A 15737-nucleotide genomic window follows, 5' to 3' on the forward strand; every position below is an offset into this window, starting at 1 on the left:
CTTCTACAGTCAGGATTATAAAATTCACTCGAGGTGCAGAATGAAATATTATTATTAAATATTATATTATTTAATTATTTATATTATTATTATTATAAATATTATAATATTAAATAAAGCACTTTTTGTTGCATTTTGTATGAAAAGTGCTTATAAATAAAGTTAATTTGATTTTCTAAAATAATTTTCAGGGTTATTTGTACGATTAATTGTGTATATATAGTAAATACATAGTTGGAATCTGTGCATTGGATACTCGTGTGGTGAGCACAAGTGTCATAATTCCTTAACATTACGAGCTTCACCACATTGCAAAATACAAGTCAGAGGACTGTTCCTGGGTTTGTAACCCTAAATATTATCAGTAGGAGAGAATGAGGACATTAACAATAGCAGAGGTTCATCAAATATTAGCTTTGTATTTTTTTCCATCCTGTTCTCTATGTTGTGTATGTCCTATACTCAATGTTGCTATAGTCGAGACGTGCCAGAAGCATGAACAAATAGATAAAATACAACTTGGTTTCAGGTTTATATTATAATACACTGTGAATAAATACGTATGTGTTGCTTTTATTGTTTCAAAATTGTATATTATATCTTAATTAATTATGTGTAATAATAGTTCAAATGACAATGTATTACGACTTGAACATATCAAAATAATACGTAAGTAAATTATAAATAAATGAAGTGACTTTGCTGACTTTTCTGTCATTAATCACATTAATTCACTCTTGTCTTTTAATTTTGAGATCAATTGTTTTTACATCGTATTATTTTTATTCTGATTTAATTTGCGTTGTTTTTACTTTTACACTTGCTTTGTCAAACAAAAAAAATAATTTTGCCATTATTACCTATTCTTTGGGATTAAAGCAATTAAAACGCAAATTTATTTGCATAGCCACGCTTGTCCATTTGAAAATACAACTCCCACAATCCCACACGCTTGGAACCCAATGCGCATGCGTCCTCCGGCTGGGCCATTATTTTGTCCTCCTCAAGCTTCTGTTGAACGGCAGGCTAAACGTTCCTTGAAATGAATTAAATATTAATACAAGGGAGGAGTATTTCTTCTTTTGATTCCTCACCGCCGCCATAAATGGAGTCTCTCGGTTCATAGCTGCTCGTCCTGCCGGGCTGTTACGGCTCTCCGTTGGTCTTGGAGGCCGAAAATAGTGCGCGGAGTGACAGCCCCGTTAAAGCCAGCAGATTGGGTGTTTATCTAGTTGGCTAGCGACCCAGCTAGCTTCCCGGGGCAGCTAAGAGAGAAGCATCAAAATCAAGAAAGGACCATTTATTAACTCCTCAAAGAGGTAGCTGTGGCTGGTCCTGTCCCGTCTAACCTGTCCAGGGGATGGCACACCTTCGAGACATGCAAAACCAGGTAGAGAAATCATCTTTTCACTGTCACCTCCCTACTGGTTCCCAGTTTAACCCCATTGACTGTCTGCCTCTCCATGGGTGGAGGTCTCAGTCATCAGTCCGACATGTGGGGCTTTATTTGTGTTTTGTTTTGTACTCCAACCCCATGATCAACACGGGAAGAAATATTTCAAATGCGTTGACCAAATATGATAAGAACAATCTGTGTATTGTTTTAAATTATAATGTAGTGTTTTTAATGTGTGGATCTCTTTTGAATTTGTCTGCTGCTCAGTAAAATCTTAACTTATTTCCTGTTATAATGGAGAGAAAACCACTGAACCTTCAAGTGTCAGGGGTGTTGAATTACATCCTGTCTCAAAGTTCAAACTGGACTCTACAGTAGGTAATTGTAAGGGCATTTTAACCTTCTCTTAATCAAGGCAAGAGAAAAGTGTGATCTAGGCCAGTATATATTGGATTTTTAAAAAAAAATCAAATTAGCCTTTATAAAAGAACAACAAGGAAACATGTCAGTTTTCACAAAAGATTTACAAATGTTACATAGGCATCCCCATCAAGACCTATAATCAATACTTCAATGCTTTCTCTTGCAATGGATCAGAATACCCGGTTGGACCCGGAGGAGTATTTTACCAAACAGGAGCGGATTGGGAAGGGTTCCTTTGGAGAGGTCTACAAAGGAATCAACAACCGCTCAAAGGAGGTCGTGGCGATTAAGATCATAGACCTGGAGGAGGCAGAGGATGAGATCGAAGACATTCAACAGGAGATCACAGTGCTGAGCCAGTGCGACAGCCCGTTTGTTACCAAATACTATGGGTCATACCTGAAGGTGAGATGACACCTGAATACTGGAGGAATAAATAGATAGCATTCCCAGATAAGACCATGAACAGGTCTGTCTTGTATGTAGAAGAGATTTATAATTTCGATGGGACTTCCTGGTTAAATAAAGAAGATAAATATATAAATGTTACACTTCAACCATGTCTCATTAATTATTGTTTCCTCTCAGGGGACCAAGCTTTGGATTATCATGGAGTATTTAGGTGGGGGATCTGCTCTTGATTTGGTAAGAAGGGTCGTAATTTCTGAAGGCTTTCCAGAGTTTTACAGAAAATTCTGTTTTAAAATGACCTCCCTTCCCTTCCCCAGCTCCGTCCAGGACCTCTTGAAGAGACTTACATCGCGACTATACTGAGGGAAATACTGAAGGGGCTGGAGTATCTGCACTCCGAGAGGAAGATCCACAGAGATATCAAAGGTAATAAGCATTCTTTTCATGCCCTGAAGAGGAAACGCCAGATATTGTACTCGTAACTCAGGTCTAGCTGCAGCAGCACAACGTATTGAGTGAGACAGAAAAGAAATACCGATCGGAGCCTGATGCACACAAGATGCACATCCAGTCCCGAGCAGATGCTTGACAGAATAAGTCACTGAAATATGCTACCGAGCTGTATGAGTTTACAGATGCCATCTGTGAGCTCACGCTGTCGGTGTTAAACGTATATTAATGTGTAGAGGTAATGCTTCTGGATAAGTAAGAGTGGGCTGAAGGCTCCACAGACAGGGAGATGTGTTTCTGTTCCAACTGAAGGTGCTGCTGCTGTTTACTTGTATTCTTAACTCTTTATTTTTCTGTCTCCCCCACCCAGCTGCTAATGTGCTCTTGTCAGAGCAGGGCGACGTGAAGCTGGCAGATTTTGGGGTGGCGGGACAGTTGACAGACACCCAGATTAAGAGGAACACCTTTGTGGGCACGCCCTTCTGGATGGCTCCAGAGGTCATCAAGCAGTCGGCCTACGACTTCAAGGCGAGTGTGTGCGCATTGCTGCGATGAGTGAATGCTTCATGCGAAAATAAAGATGAGTTTTTATTCAATCACCCTGATTAAACATTTTTCTGTCCTTCCATAGGCGGATATATGGTCCCTGGGAATAACAGCCATCGAGCTAGCTAAAGGAGAACCTCCCAACTCAGACCTGCATCCCATGAGGGTCCTTTTTCTCATCCCCAAAAACACCCCACCCACACTTGAAGGACCTTACAGCAAGCCCTTCAAGGAGTTTGTAGAGGCCTGTTTAAATAAAGACCCACGATTTGTAAGTAACACGCCTGCACGCTTCTCCGAACGTAGCAGTCGGACTGAAATGGGAGCAGACAAGCTAAAAACAAGCAGAAAACTAAATAATAATTCTAGATCGGCAATTTTATGTCAAAAACCAAATCGAATTCAAAGTTCTGTGTCTGCACAGAGGCCAACAGCCAAAGAGCTCCTGAAACACAAGTTCATCACACGATACACCAAGAAGACGGCCTACCTGACGGAGCTGATTGACCGCTACCGCCGCTGGAAGTCCGAGGGACACGGGGAGGAATCGAGCTCTGACGACTCCGATATGTGAGTCATTCGTATTTTCTCTTTGATTTGCCTAAAAGATCATTTGTGTGCCAGTTATTAGTGTCAGTGAGGAATATATTCTGAAACTTCAGACACATTCCAGGACTGTCAGTTATCCGGATCGAGGATATGGACACACTCCTGTTATTTCTTTTGCTGGTCTTCCTTCAGGGATGCTGACGGTGATGTGGATACGTGTCCCGTGTGGACCTTCCCTACAGTCAGACCCACCTCTATGAACAAGTTACAGAAAGGCTACACACACACAGATTCAGAGGTAAGGTGGAGACGGAACACCAGCGCAGGGCCAGATCTTTTGGTCTTTAAATAATGTTGTGTTTTTTTTCTTCTTCTTTCCAGTCAGGAGATTCAATGAAGAGGCAACCCAAGTCTCAGTGCTTGTCTGCCTTGGTCACACCAATATTTAGAGAGGTAGGGAATGAGGTTAACTTTAAGTAATTCAGTCATTGATTTAGAATCTTGCTTATTTTCTGTCTGGAATTTATTCTGGCCTGATGTCACAATATTAACTAAATATGAAAAAAATTGTTTATGCGTCTGAGGAACAAAAAGATTAAGACTTAATCTAAAACAGTCAAAAAATGTAAAATAGTGCTGAAATATCAGATGGTTGTTTATTGACTGTTGAGCCCTCATCAGTGACTGACAGTGTTTGCTCACAACTGGCCTGAGGTTCTTTTAATAAATCAGCATGTTTTGTGTTTAAAGGAGATAAACAGCTAAAAAAAAAAAACCCAGAAAAAATATGTTTATAATACCAGCATTTATTTGAATCATAATGTCTGCATTGGATGTTTAAATTGACTCTAGTTTTAAAGTATATTAGAAATAACAGAATGGAAAAGGGGTCTGTGAAAACAAGAAGAAATAGAACCTGCGGACAGCAGAGGCTAAAATTGGACTGTGTGGAGTCATGTGGTGCAGTAGATGTCTTCCGTTGTGCAACACGGATTCTCTGTCTGGTTTTTCTAGTTGAAGGATAAGCGGCGGGCGAGTGGCGGCGGCGTGGGGGCCATCGAGGAGCTGGAAAACGCTTTCAACCTGGCTGAGGAGTCCTGTCCGGGAATCTCCGACCGTCTGGTCACACACATGATGGAGAGAGTGTGCAGGTGAGAAACTGACATCCACCAAGCAGCAGGAACCAGTCACATGTATGAATTAACCACTCACATGTGTTCTTTCAGGTTTTCTTTAAACGGTAACACCACCCCGTCTTCGCGGTGAAGCCTCAGCTGGATGTGACTTACCTCTGCCCCCCCCTTTTTTTGTCTCCCTGACCCCCCCCCCCACATGCCTCGGATAAGGACCAGCGAAGACACCACCCACCTTTCACCCCTCGTGTCTTTACAATTTTCCCACACTCGTCCCCAAAGAGATCTTTTAATTAGTTATAATTAAATATTTTTACAGTTTTTCTTTAAGAGCGGAGAGTATTTAAGACAAAAAGCCATGACCTTTAGAGCATTGTATATGCTTGTTAGATTGAAAATAAAAACTATAATAAAGTCTATGGAAAATGTCCAATTGTCTGGTTTGGGCCATTAATTCTCTCATATCAAAAATAGAGCATTGCTACTGACTCATGATATGCATCATCAAAATAAATACTATTTAGACATTTCAGGAACCCATGTCTCAGCTGAGGCCTGAACTTTTTACAGCGCATAAACATTTATCAACTTTATGGTTATGTAGGTTAAGCATGTTATTGTATTTCTAACGTCCCAAAAAAGGCATCAAGAAGCGCAGACTGTCTTTTTATCCTGCTGAATCAAATCTACGACAAGATTTTGTATTGAGGAACCCTGAAATTTCAGATCAGCTCAAATCACACGAGAAAATTCATTTCATAAAATTTTTATTACAATATATGCATCAAAAACAATATTTGGTAATACTGAATAAAAAATTTAAAAAAAAAAAACAGCACAGGAATGTGACAGCTAACATGTTGGCTGGCAAGGGGAACGTCTGCTACTTTGACCTCACTGGATCACCTTTAATCTGTATCCATGGTAACTACAGCCTGCTCAGCAGTTGGGACAGGTAGGAGTTAACGCGTCTTAAGCGTCGCTCCCGTCGATTAAAGCATAGCGGTTAACGTTCCCTGGTGCACGACTTCACTTCACAGCGTGGAGGAGACCATTCACATCAGAGGCCTCGTTCACCCATTCTTCATTTGTCAGGTCTACAGGAAGACGAGGAGGTCAAGGGTCGGTTTATTTACCACATTAAACCCAGAGAAGGAGATTAAAAACATCCTATTAAAGACACTGACTAGGATTTGGAAGAAGAGCAGAGGCTCATCCCGACACAGCACTGGATGAAAAATTCACCCGAAATTCTTACATAATTAACCAAAGAATGGGTTCAGGTTTTGTGTTGGGTTTTTTTTCTTTCTTTAGAAAACACTTGATGAATGGCAAAGGAATGGCCTGAAACGCTCTCCGATCACAAGCTGACTCTCCTCATGATGCTCTTTTCTCAGATGTGCTTTGAGACGTTTCAGGATGAAACACTGAATGTCAGCAGCGATGCTTTGGGGTTTTTTCTTCTTCTTTTTGTTTTAAATACAAAACGGTAACGAAACAAAAACAACAATAACAAAAAGAAAATAACAGGAATTGTATTAAAGATATATGGCACCAATTTAAATGGTGGTCAGGTGGCCTCAGGTCTGGCAAAAGTTGAATAAAATGACAAAAAAATTGATAAACTATAAGTGTGTGTGTGTGTGTGTGTAAATATTTACGTTTCTGAATATATTTTACGTATTAAAAAAAAACAACAAAACTCCAAAGTGGAACTGGAGTTACAAAAAAAAAAAATAGTGGCAAGAAGTACGAGTCAAAGAGAAGATGGCCGTTAGAACTCCTCTGACATCATCCGACTCGAGTCGCAGCTGAGCAGTGGCTCCAACACCTGCAGTGAATGAAGAGAAGAGAAAGTCAGAAATCGTATTCATCATTACCATCATCATCATCATCATCATCATCATCATCAGGGTGCTAAAGACAGCCGTCAGTTATTTAAACCTGCAATGACTTTCTAGCAGCGACAGCACAGTATTTTCCGCACTATAAGGCGCACCTAGAAGCCTAAAATTTTCTCATAAACCCGTAGTGCGACTTATAATCCGGTGCGTCTTATATATGGATCAATATTCATATTAATATTGGTTAAAAACATGATCGCTGAAAAAAGCCGGCAGTCTGGCCGCCAGTCATACCGCACTCCGCCACCAGGGGAGCCCCATCACAAGGCACTCGGAACCACGCCCTCTAACAACGGTAGTCAAGGGGCGTCACCAAAGTCCCGGCTCTGACTTAGCGGCTCTCAGACGGTAGAGCGGACTGTAGGAGCACCGGTGATTACGTAGCAGAACATAAGGAACTTTCAACAATTCTATTAATAAAGTTTGACTGACTGATCTCAGTATTTCCTAACTATTTGGTGTCGGAAATAACCCACTTTAAACTCAATTGGTCTTAAAAATGCAATTGTGCTGTCATCTGGAATCTAGTGACGGTCCATTCTATTAGTCTGTGGAAACACACGGAGAAACTGGCATCAAGGTGAATGAAAGACCCTCAAAGCTGAACTTCCAGCCTTTTCTGAAATTTCATGAGCGGAGTCACAAGAGCAGTCACTGCTAGACAAAGGTGCCAACGGGTCGCAGCTGAGCAGTGCATTGATTTACAAATGTAGTTGATATCTCTGGGGGGGCGGCGGAGGGGTGCATTCAGGCTTGTGTATTCTGTCTAGCCAGGAAGTCATGAATGCAATCACGACTGTCTGAGCAGCGCGGCTCTATCTAGTGGACGGATTGCGCAACTACAGCCGCTGCAGTTTATCAAATAAATTTTATTTCTTTTTTATTGTGTGCGCCTTATAATCCGGTACGCCTTATATGTGAAATAAATTATAAAACAAACACATTATTGAGGGTGCGCCTTATAGTCCAGTGCGCCTTATAGTGCGGAAAATAATGTAGTTACAGAAACGCCGTCACTCGGGTTGCTAAGGCCTTGAGCTCTGACAAACCAGTCTTTACTGGTTCCACTGTAGCTAACAGTACTGGTCACCACAGAACTGGATTTATCTGGTGACAATCGATCGTGTTTGAGTTGAAAATGTTGAAAACGAGCCTTCTCATTGGCACACAGTGTGTCTGCGTTAGAGTGAGTGTTGCGGTGCCTCCACATCCTACCGTAGACCTTTCACATATGGGCGTTGTCTCCATCCCCGTCTCCATGCTTCTGCATCTGGGCCTGCATCTTGGCAATCATCTCCTGCATTCTTCTCAACTGTGTGTAACACCGGGAACCAGCATGAACGGAAAAGAAGCAACAGCGTATAGAAAAACACTCGACTGAGCCATAAAATGAACGTCTTTATATCAACACGTCTGAAACGTCCCACCTCAGCCTCCTTCTCCTGCAGGATCATGTCCTTGTCCATTTCCTCCGGCTCCGGTCCCTTCCTGCATCGATGAAACACCGTCATTACTTTTTTTGTTACGTGTGTAAAAGAACATTTGTAATATTTCTGCAGAATGTGTAGCGAAAGAATCATTCATTTGCAGAGCTTATCCACATCAGATCACTTTGTGGGTTGATTTGTAAAAGCATTACAATGACTAAGTAAGAAGTCTGGTAATGCGTGCACAATGTACCATTTAAGGAAGCATTAGGTAACCATGGTGACAGCCACATAGAGAGCGATAGTGAGGAAGGGGTTAGTGGAGTTCTTTGCAGAAACACTCAAAAGCTCAGTTAGAAAAGTGGGAATCTACAACAATGAGCTAAAAGGAGGTGGAAGCAGTGAGACTGGAAGGAGAGAAGAAGCGATGCGCCAGGTAGGGGGATCAGCGTTACCTCCCCCAGATGAAAAAAAAAAAAAAAAAGACAAACTGTACCTCCAACCGGGACAATTCAAGACCAGACAGCCATCGTTTGTGATAGATGGCGAGGCAAATGAGAAGGCAGTAAAGCCGCTCCCTTTATCCCGGGACGGCTTTGGAAGAAAGTCTAAAAGAACCTTTACGGTCTACAAGGAGGATTAAATGATGGTGAATCCGTCCTGTTACACACTAAACACACTAAGGATTGTTAACAAATACACACTCGAGTTAAATGTTCCCTTTAGCCACCAAATGAACATCTAAACCACTTTGTTTGTTACAGTAAACATGCAAAATGATGATTTAGAGCTACTGAACATTTTTTTTTCTACTAAATGAGTGGAAACAGAAGACAAACTGGGGGTAAATGACCCTTTAAGGCTTCCATACAAACATGTCTGGGTGTTTTACTGCTCTAACATCTCGGTATCTGATCGGAGGTTTGCCATCTGGCGTGGGGGAGGTGCAGAGAAGCAAGCGGACAGACAGGTACGTACGCAGGAGACAGAGGCAGAACGTAACCATGGGAGGACAACCTGCCACCCCTCTTGAGGCGGTCCGAGCGGAAGTTCTCGTAGTGAAGGTCCTGGGTCACCTCCTGGAGGTCCTGCATGTGGGTTCTGAAGAATTTTTAAAAAGGCAATAAATAATAAAGATCAGCTTCACTTCAGAGCGGTTTTAAGAAAAGTAAGGACACCAGTCTTCTACTACTCACATCAGCATGATCCGCAGCTTGAGGAAGTCGTTGTGTTCTGGATTCTCCACCTCAACCACTCCCCAGGGGTACAGGCGGCCCCGAACCTTCTTCCCTTTGGCCTCGATCTGCTGGTTGGATCCCACCACGGCAAACGGGATGCTAGCCTGGGAAAGAAGAAGTCCCATCAGTCTGTAGATGCTGCTCAACCGCCAACGTGTCATTCAGGGATGGAAAGCGTTACCTTGAGGATCCTGGTCTGCTCTTTGAAGTCTTCATCCTCGTCCGACTCGGCGTCGGGAAGGTGATAAATCTTGATGCCGTGTTCATCAATCTCATCCAGAATCTGAAACATTTATATTTCTGTCAACCGAGTCACTTTTGATTGATCAGTCTTGATGCTTCCAGCTTCACACACATCTTATCTGAAGCCCTGTTTTTGCAGACAATCTATTTTCTGACTCCGGGCATCAAAAAGGTTCACAAGCGCTTCCTCCATTCAATTTATCTCAGGAATCAGAAAAAACCTTGAACATATGCACGACCGTTCCTCTCACCCTGCGCTTGAGTCTCTCCCTCTCTCTGAGGGTGAGCGTGTCAGCCTTGGCGATGACAGGAACCACGTTGACCTTATTGTGAATTGCCTTCATGAACTGAACGTCCAGGGGTTTCATGCTAGGAGGGACAGGAAACAGGCACAGGGTCAAAGAGAGATTAAAAAGGAAAAACTTGGTTATGAATGTATGGCAGGATGAAGCAGAAACAAACGCGACTGCCTCACAGGAAGTTAGGCGGGACTCACCCGTGGCCGAGCGGGGAGATGAAGTAGAAGCAGCAGTGAACTCGATTGTCAACGATGTGTCGACGGTTGAGGCCGCTCTCATCGTGGAGGTAGCGTTCAAACTGGTCGTCGATGTAGCTAATGATGGTGCTGAAACTGGAAGAGCAAATACACACATTACACTAAAATCCAAAGCAAGTACAGTGATACCTCTGTACTCGACCATAATCCGTTCTGAGGTGGTGGTTGAGCACCGATTTGTTCGACCACCGAAACCAATTTTCCCATAAGAAATAATGGAAAGTATTTTAATCCGTTCTTACCATTTAGAAAAATACCTAAAATATTATAAGAACGTGTATCTAAACAACAATGAATACGTAAATGTGCACAAGCAGTACATGATAAAGATAAAGCATTATAAACCATTTTGTATAATTTACTTTACGTTTTAGAGAGCGGTTGATGGCACTAGCGTCATCATGGAAGGGGAATCCCCTTCCATGATGACGCTAGGTAACGCGCCTCCAGGGGTTTCTCCCTTCTCTCTCTCTTCCGTGGAGGTGAATCTGGCTGGGCAGTAGCCTTCCTCTATTCTTTAAGAAGGAACCTGTCCATTGTCAGTTGCTTCTGCTTCAACATAGTGGAAATGGTTGACTTTGCCATTTCATACTGCGACGCGAGGTCGGACACTCGTACACCACTTTCATATTTTGCTATAATTTGCGTACGTAATTTGCGTACGTAATTTGCGTACGTGTTACTCCACTGGCGGTCTGAGTCGAACTGACGCTTACCCGCTGGCCGAGGAGCGCAGCCGAGGAGCGTGTTCGAGTCGACTCGGCTAGTCGAGCACCGAAAATCGGTTCGGGGTCCGATACATTTTGTACTCGAATTTTTTGGTCGAGCACCGATTTGGTCGAGTATAGAGGCGGTCGAGTACAGAGGTATCACTGTATAATCAATCAATCAATGTTATATACCAGTCTTGGCTGTTGATGGCGTCGCCGTATCCTGGCGTGTCCACGACAGTCAGACGAAGCTTCACTCCTCGCTCCTCAATTTCTACTGTTGATGCTTCGATCTGAACCGTTCTCTCTATCTTTTCTTCACGAGGAAAAAGAAAAATCATCACCCCAAGATTGTGATTAAATCGCTGTGCTTTTGTTAAAAGTGTTTATATAGTATGTGTGCGTGTGTGTGTGTGTGTGTGTGTGTGTGTGCGTGTGTGTGCATTGTACCTGCTGCTCCAGGGATGACTCTCTCCGGGTAAAGGTCAGTGAGGAAGAGGCTGTTGATCAAGGTGGATTTTCCAAGTCCAGATTCACCTTTTGCCATCAGAAGAAAATGAAACGACATCAAATCAGAATTAGAAATCAAATCTTTTCTAATGCAGAGTTCAGTTATAAATAGATCAATCCTCACGGGGCTACAGGAGACAAGACATCTGTGCTGCAGCAGGCAGCAAGCCTCAGTTCAGAACAGACAGAAACAAGCTGGTGAGCAGCATCGTTCCCACAGAGCTGTCAGAATCAACACGGAATTTAGAGAAAACCTCTTTTTAACCACAGATTTACCTCAAAGACTGCAAAGAATTTAAGAAAAAAAAATTGTGTCACTGCTGAATGAAGTAAAACACACAAAACAGATGAAAACTCCATTGGCTGCCATTTAAACTGACATAAAAAAACCCTGATACTTGGTATCAAATTTGATTTTTTTTCTCCATAAAGACAGTTTATACGAGGACTTAAGTACAAAAACGTGACAGTAAGACAAAGACAGTAAATGACAGGAAGTTCTAAATAAAGATCCTAGACACACAAAAAAAAACCCTCCTTCACCAGCTTCCTTTTAGCAGTATGCGAGTTTCTCTGTCTAATCCATAAAAACAGACCAGTTTAGGAAAAGCAGTGAATAAATTGAAGAAAGTGCATAACAGATGTAGAAAAACTGAGATACTGACGTCCCATTATCAGAGTTAGAAGCTAATCCACGTCCGCTTTCACCCTGGAATTCAACCATTGTGGTTCCCACCAGAGGAAGAGCAAACACGACGCAGTCTTCAGTAAATTTAAAAACTGGCAAATCTCCAAAACGTCTCACAGGAAAAATTCTCATAGGAAAACCTCGTGAAAGTTTCACGTGTTCTCCTAGTTTCAGGTGGTAAAGGAGCTTTGGAGGAAGCGATCATGTTAAGTATGTTGTTCCTGTCAGCGGGAGAGGAGTGGAATTAATGAAACGTGGGGTGAAAACACTCACACAGGAGGTTAAATAAGCGTTCTTATGGATCAGCAGGCCCTGTCCGCTGTGTGAATCAACCCCTCCAGGCCTGCTGCATTCCTCTCTGGTCTATTTTAAAGCAAAAGGATGAGCAGCGTTCAGGGAAGCTCTTACCCCCCCCGGCCCCTCACAGCACCAAACAGCCGGGAGGTTCACACAGTGTTCAAATCATGCCTTTAATTCTGCTGAAGCTGCAGCTGAGCAACCACGCCGACACGACATCTGCGACTTTCGCCTCACCGAAGGCAAAAAAAAAAAAAGCATCTGCTCACTGATGAACTGATGAAGACAAAGCAGCTTCCTCTCTGTCGTGATACAAACAAGAGGAACTGAGGAGGTGTAAAATCTGCAGAAGCTTTTGGTAAATTTTATGTAGGGATATTATGTGGGTTAAGACCTAAGCATTGATGTATTTAAAATCACAAGATCCAAAGACTCCCTGCATTCCTCTGAAGTGTACAGAGTCTCAAAATCATCTCATAAATAATGGCAAAATAAAATATAATAATCCACTTACCAACCACCATCAATGTAAACTCAAATCCTTTTTTCACCGACTTGCGATGAACCTGATTAGGAAGGTTTGCAAATCCAACATATCCAGGAGTCTCCGGGTTGGAAAACTGTCCCTGCTGTAGGAAAAACCAAAATCAGGAGACTCAAAAGGGGGAAAAAAATACATGTTTGGTGACAGTTAAACCCCCGAGGGATCAAAACCTTGTCATAATTACTTCAGCTAAAAGCAATTTTCATAATAAATCACAATCAGATTGCAGATAAACATATTTCAGCTATTACTATAACAAACGGGAGAGACAAATATTAGTGCTAGATTAGAGACCACAGAGGAGACATCTGTTCTCTGACAGCCAGTATATCAGGAGGGTAACACTGACCTCTCTAAAGTCTACTTGCAAGATTCCTTCCCAGTGTTTACGGGCCCTTTCCCACCAGACATAAAACACAACCTTTAGCTTCCTCTCCAGTGCCGTAAATGGTGATTCTCATTATTAAATTTGCTCATCTTAACCTACAAGTTTTATAAAATTTGTTAGTGCTCCCTCGTCTGCCCTGTTAGATAGAAAAGGTCAGGACTGATAAGTCTAATTGGCCATGTGTTCTCACTTTGTCTTTGGGAGCTTTCAATAAAGTTTAACCAGCATAGAGTCAAAGCAGTGACTCTTGAAAATGGTGTCCAGCACATTGAGCCAAATACTGAATGAATCAGCTGGTTAACCAGCAAAAAAATGCAAAATTACCCAAAGATCAAGTGAGAAAACAACATCAACAAATGAAATGAGTCAAAAAGACGGTTAAAACAGCTCTGAACTTAAATCAAGCATGAAATAGGACTTTGGATTCACAGCACAGACAAAGAAGCTACATTTACATCAGTGTTGATGCACTTTTAATCTGTTTTACATGACGCAGGGTTGGTATTCTGTTTTCTGCTACTCACCTTCATTTTGTCAGCCTGAGACATCTTTTTCTCCTTGTTAACTAACCTGAAAAAACAAAATAGATCCCATCACACGTTGAAAGAAAAAAAATAGAAGTTTAAATTCCAGTCTTGATGAATATTTTCTGAAAAGGGAGGCATTCACATAGAAACATATTTTACAGGCTTGACTTTATGACAAACAGGAAGTCTAGTTTGTGCTGTGGGGAGTTTGAGTGTCATGTTTTTAACCACTAAACTAATTTTACAGCTCACTGCATCTCACTTCATCATACTACAACACTATGATTCCACAAAAAAAGATCAAGCTACACTTGTGGTAACAATCTCCTCTAAAACAAAGCATGCAAACATGTCTTAGTCAGTTTAGTCACACGTATTTGGCTTTTTTAAGGGCTTCTTTTTTTTAAATCATCTGGTATCTCATTTTTACAATCCTGTTTTTGGCCACTTTCAGATACTATCCTAGATCAGACAGGTACCCAATTCCTCCTAATGTGAAAGCAGTAGGAACAGATATGTCACATTTCACGTGCCTTGTCTCCACTGAGAAAGTTCACATCAATGTTTTGCAAGTAATCATGGGAAACAAATATAGAAGAGTAAAATACTGACAGCTGAGTGATATGAGGCTGTAGAAATAATAATAGAAAACTGGGAAAACTCTTAAATGTTGTTTTTGCATTTTGGAAATTGGCCAAAAAACTTGGTGAGAACATTTTAGGCTCAGTGAGAATTATGAATCAGTGTGAACACAGTCCTGGTGGTGATATTTACTAGCTGGTTTAAGGTTTTCTTTCAACACAAACCATCTGAATGAAGTGGAAAATGTCAGAAACACGACACTCTGGATCGGGGAAAACGCCCCTCTGCATTGAGTACAGTCAAGTAAAATGAAGAAGTAAAATTATCCAACTAGTTAGAGATATTTTGATGGCTTAGATGAATCAAAGTCATTTGAAATATCCACGCAGACACATTGAAACCTGCATCGGCTCATGTCTGAACACTTTTATTGATGCCTATTGAATGGAAACTATTAGCAACGATTATTACCACACCAAAAACAACCGTGTAGGTTTGAAATGTGGTGATGCTGACACGAAAAGCAACATCTTATGATAAATATTATTAGTGAAAGGTTAAAAAGGAAAAAAAATAAAATCAGAAAACTCCTAATAACTTAAACGAGCAGCTAAAGAAAGTAGCGCGACAGCAGGTTAGCTTCATGCTAACTACTTAGTAGCCGACTAGCTTCTCCTGCAGGATGTTCACTTGAAACGGCTAACAACTGTTAGCGTCTTCGCTCTCACTCCGAAACCAGATTTACACAACATTTATTTATTATTTACGACCAAAAGATGAAGAATTGATTGATTAACTCGGACGATAAGTTCACTCACAGTTAGTCGGAAGCGAGTGGAGCGCAGAGAGATGTCCAAAGAAACTAAGCGACGATGAACGACAGACTTGGCGGACACCTCAAATTCTTCGGATTCCGGTGCAAGCGGCTTCCCTTAACAAACAGACCACAATGCACCGGGCTAGACGCGTGACGTCATTGCTTTCATTGCGGAAGCTGTGTATCACAGTATGACGCTTCGTGAAATGTGGCATGTTTTTATGCCACTTATTTTTAGGACCAGTCGTAGGCCTGCTGCTCTTTAAGAAGTTTGTTTTTTTACATAAATTAATCAGAGTTAGATGAGGTAACACTGAAGATTATTCGCTCTTTAAACTACAGTCAGTGATAAAGTATAAATAAATAAGTTAACACGTTATCATGCCACGTCCTGATTT

General features: G+C 41.6%; 2 protein-coding genes across 3 annotated transcripts; one reads left to right on the top strand and one right to left on the bottom strand.

The window, feature by feature from the left end:
* Positions 1–982: 982 nt before the first annotated feature.
* On the top strand, positions 983–5269 carry stk25b (serine/threonine kinase 25b). The gene is made up of 11 exons (XM_068340060.1): positions 983–1390; positions 1994–2224; positions 2408–2464; positions 2548–2656; positions 3051–3208; positions 3312–3497; positions 3651–3796; positions 3968–4073; positions 4157–4228; positions 4790–4926; positions 5002–5269. The coding sequence occupies exons 1-11, from the start codon at positions 1361–1363 to the stop codon at positions 5039–5041; spliced, it is 1272 nt and encodes a 423-aa protein (XP_068196161.1). The 5' UTR covers positions 983–1360; the 3' UTR covers positions 5042–5269.
* A 389-nt stretch (positions 5270–5658) lies between these two features.
* septin2 (septin 2) lies at positions 5659–15459 on the bottom strand. Of its 2 annotated transcripts, none has more exons than XM_068340062.1 (13): positions 15341–15459; positions 13938–13983; positions 12996–13110; positions 11437–11523; positions 11179–11302; positions 10217–10351; positions 9972–10089; positions 9659–9760; positions 9436–9581; positions 9257–9340; positions 8240–8300; positions 8028–8124; positions 5659–6739 (listed from the first exon to the last, which is right to left on the bottom strand). In XM_068340062.1, exons 2-12 carry the CDS (start codon positions 13959–13961, stop codon positions 8038–8040), a joined length of 1083 nt encoding a protein of 360 aa, XP_068196163.1. In that variant the 5' UTR covers positions 13962–13983; positions 15341–15459; the 3' UTR covers positions 5659–6739; positions 8028–8037. The 2 variants fall into 2 exon arrangements, with proteins under 2 accessions (XP_068196163.1, XP_068196162.1); XM_068340061.1 differs by having other exon boundaries at positions 9218–9340.
* Positions 15460–15737: the final 278 nt, after the last annotated feature.

This window comes from Antennarius striatus, chromosome 18, assembly GCF_040054535.1.
Source record: "Antennarius striatus isolate MH-2024 chromosome 18, ASM4005453v1, whole genome shotgun sequence".
Lineage (NCBI taxonomy): Eukaryota > Metazoa > Chordata > Actinopteri > Lophiiformes > Antennariidae > Antennarius > Antennarius striatus.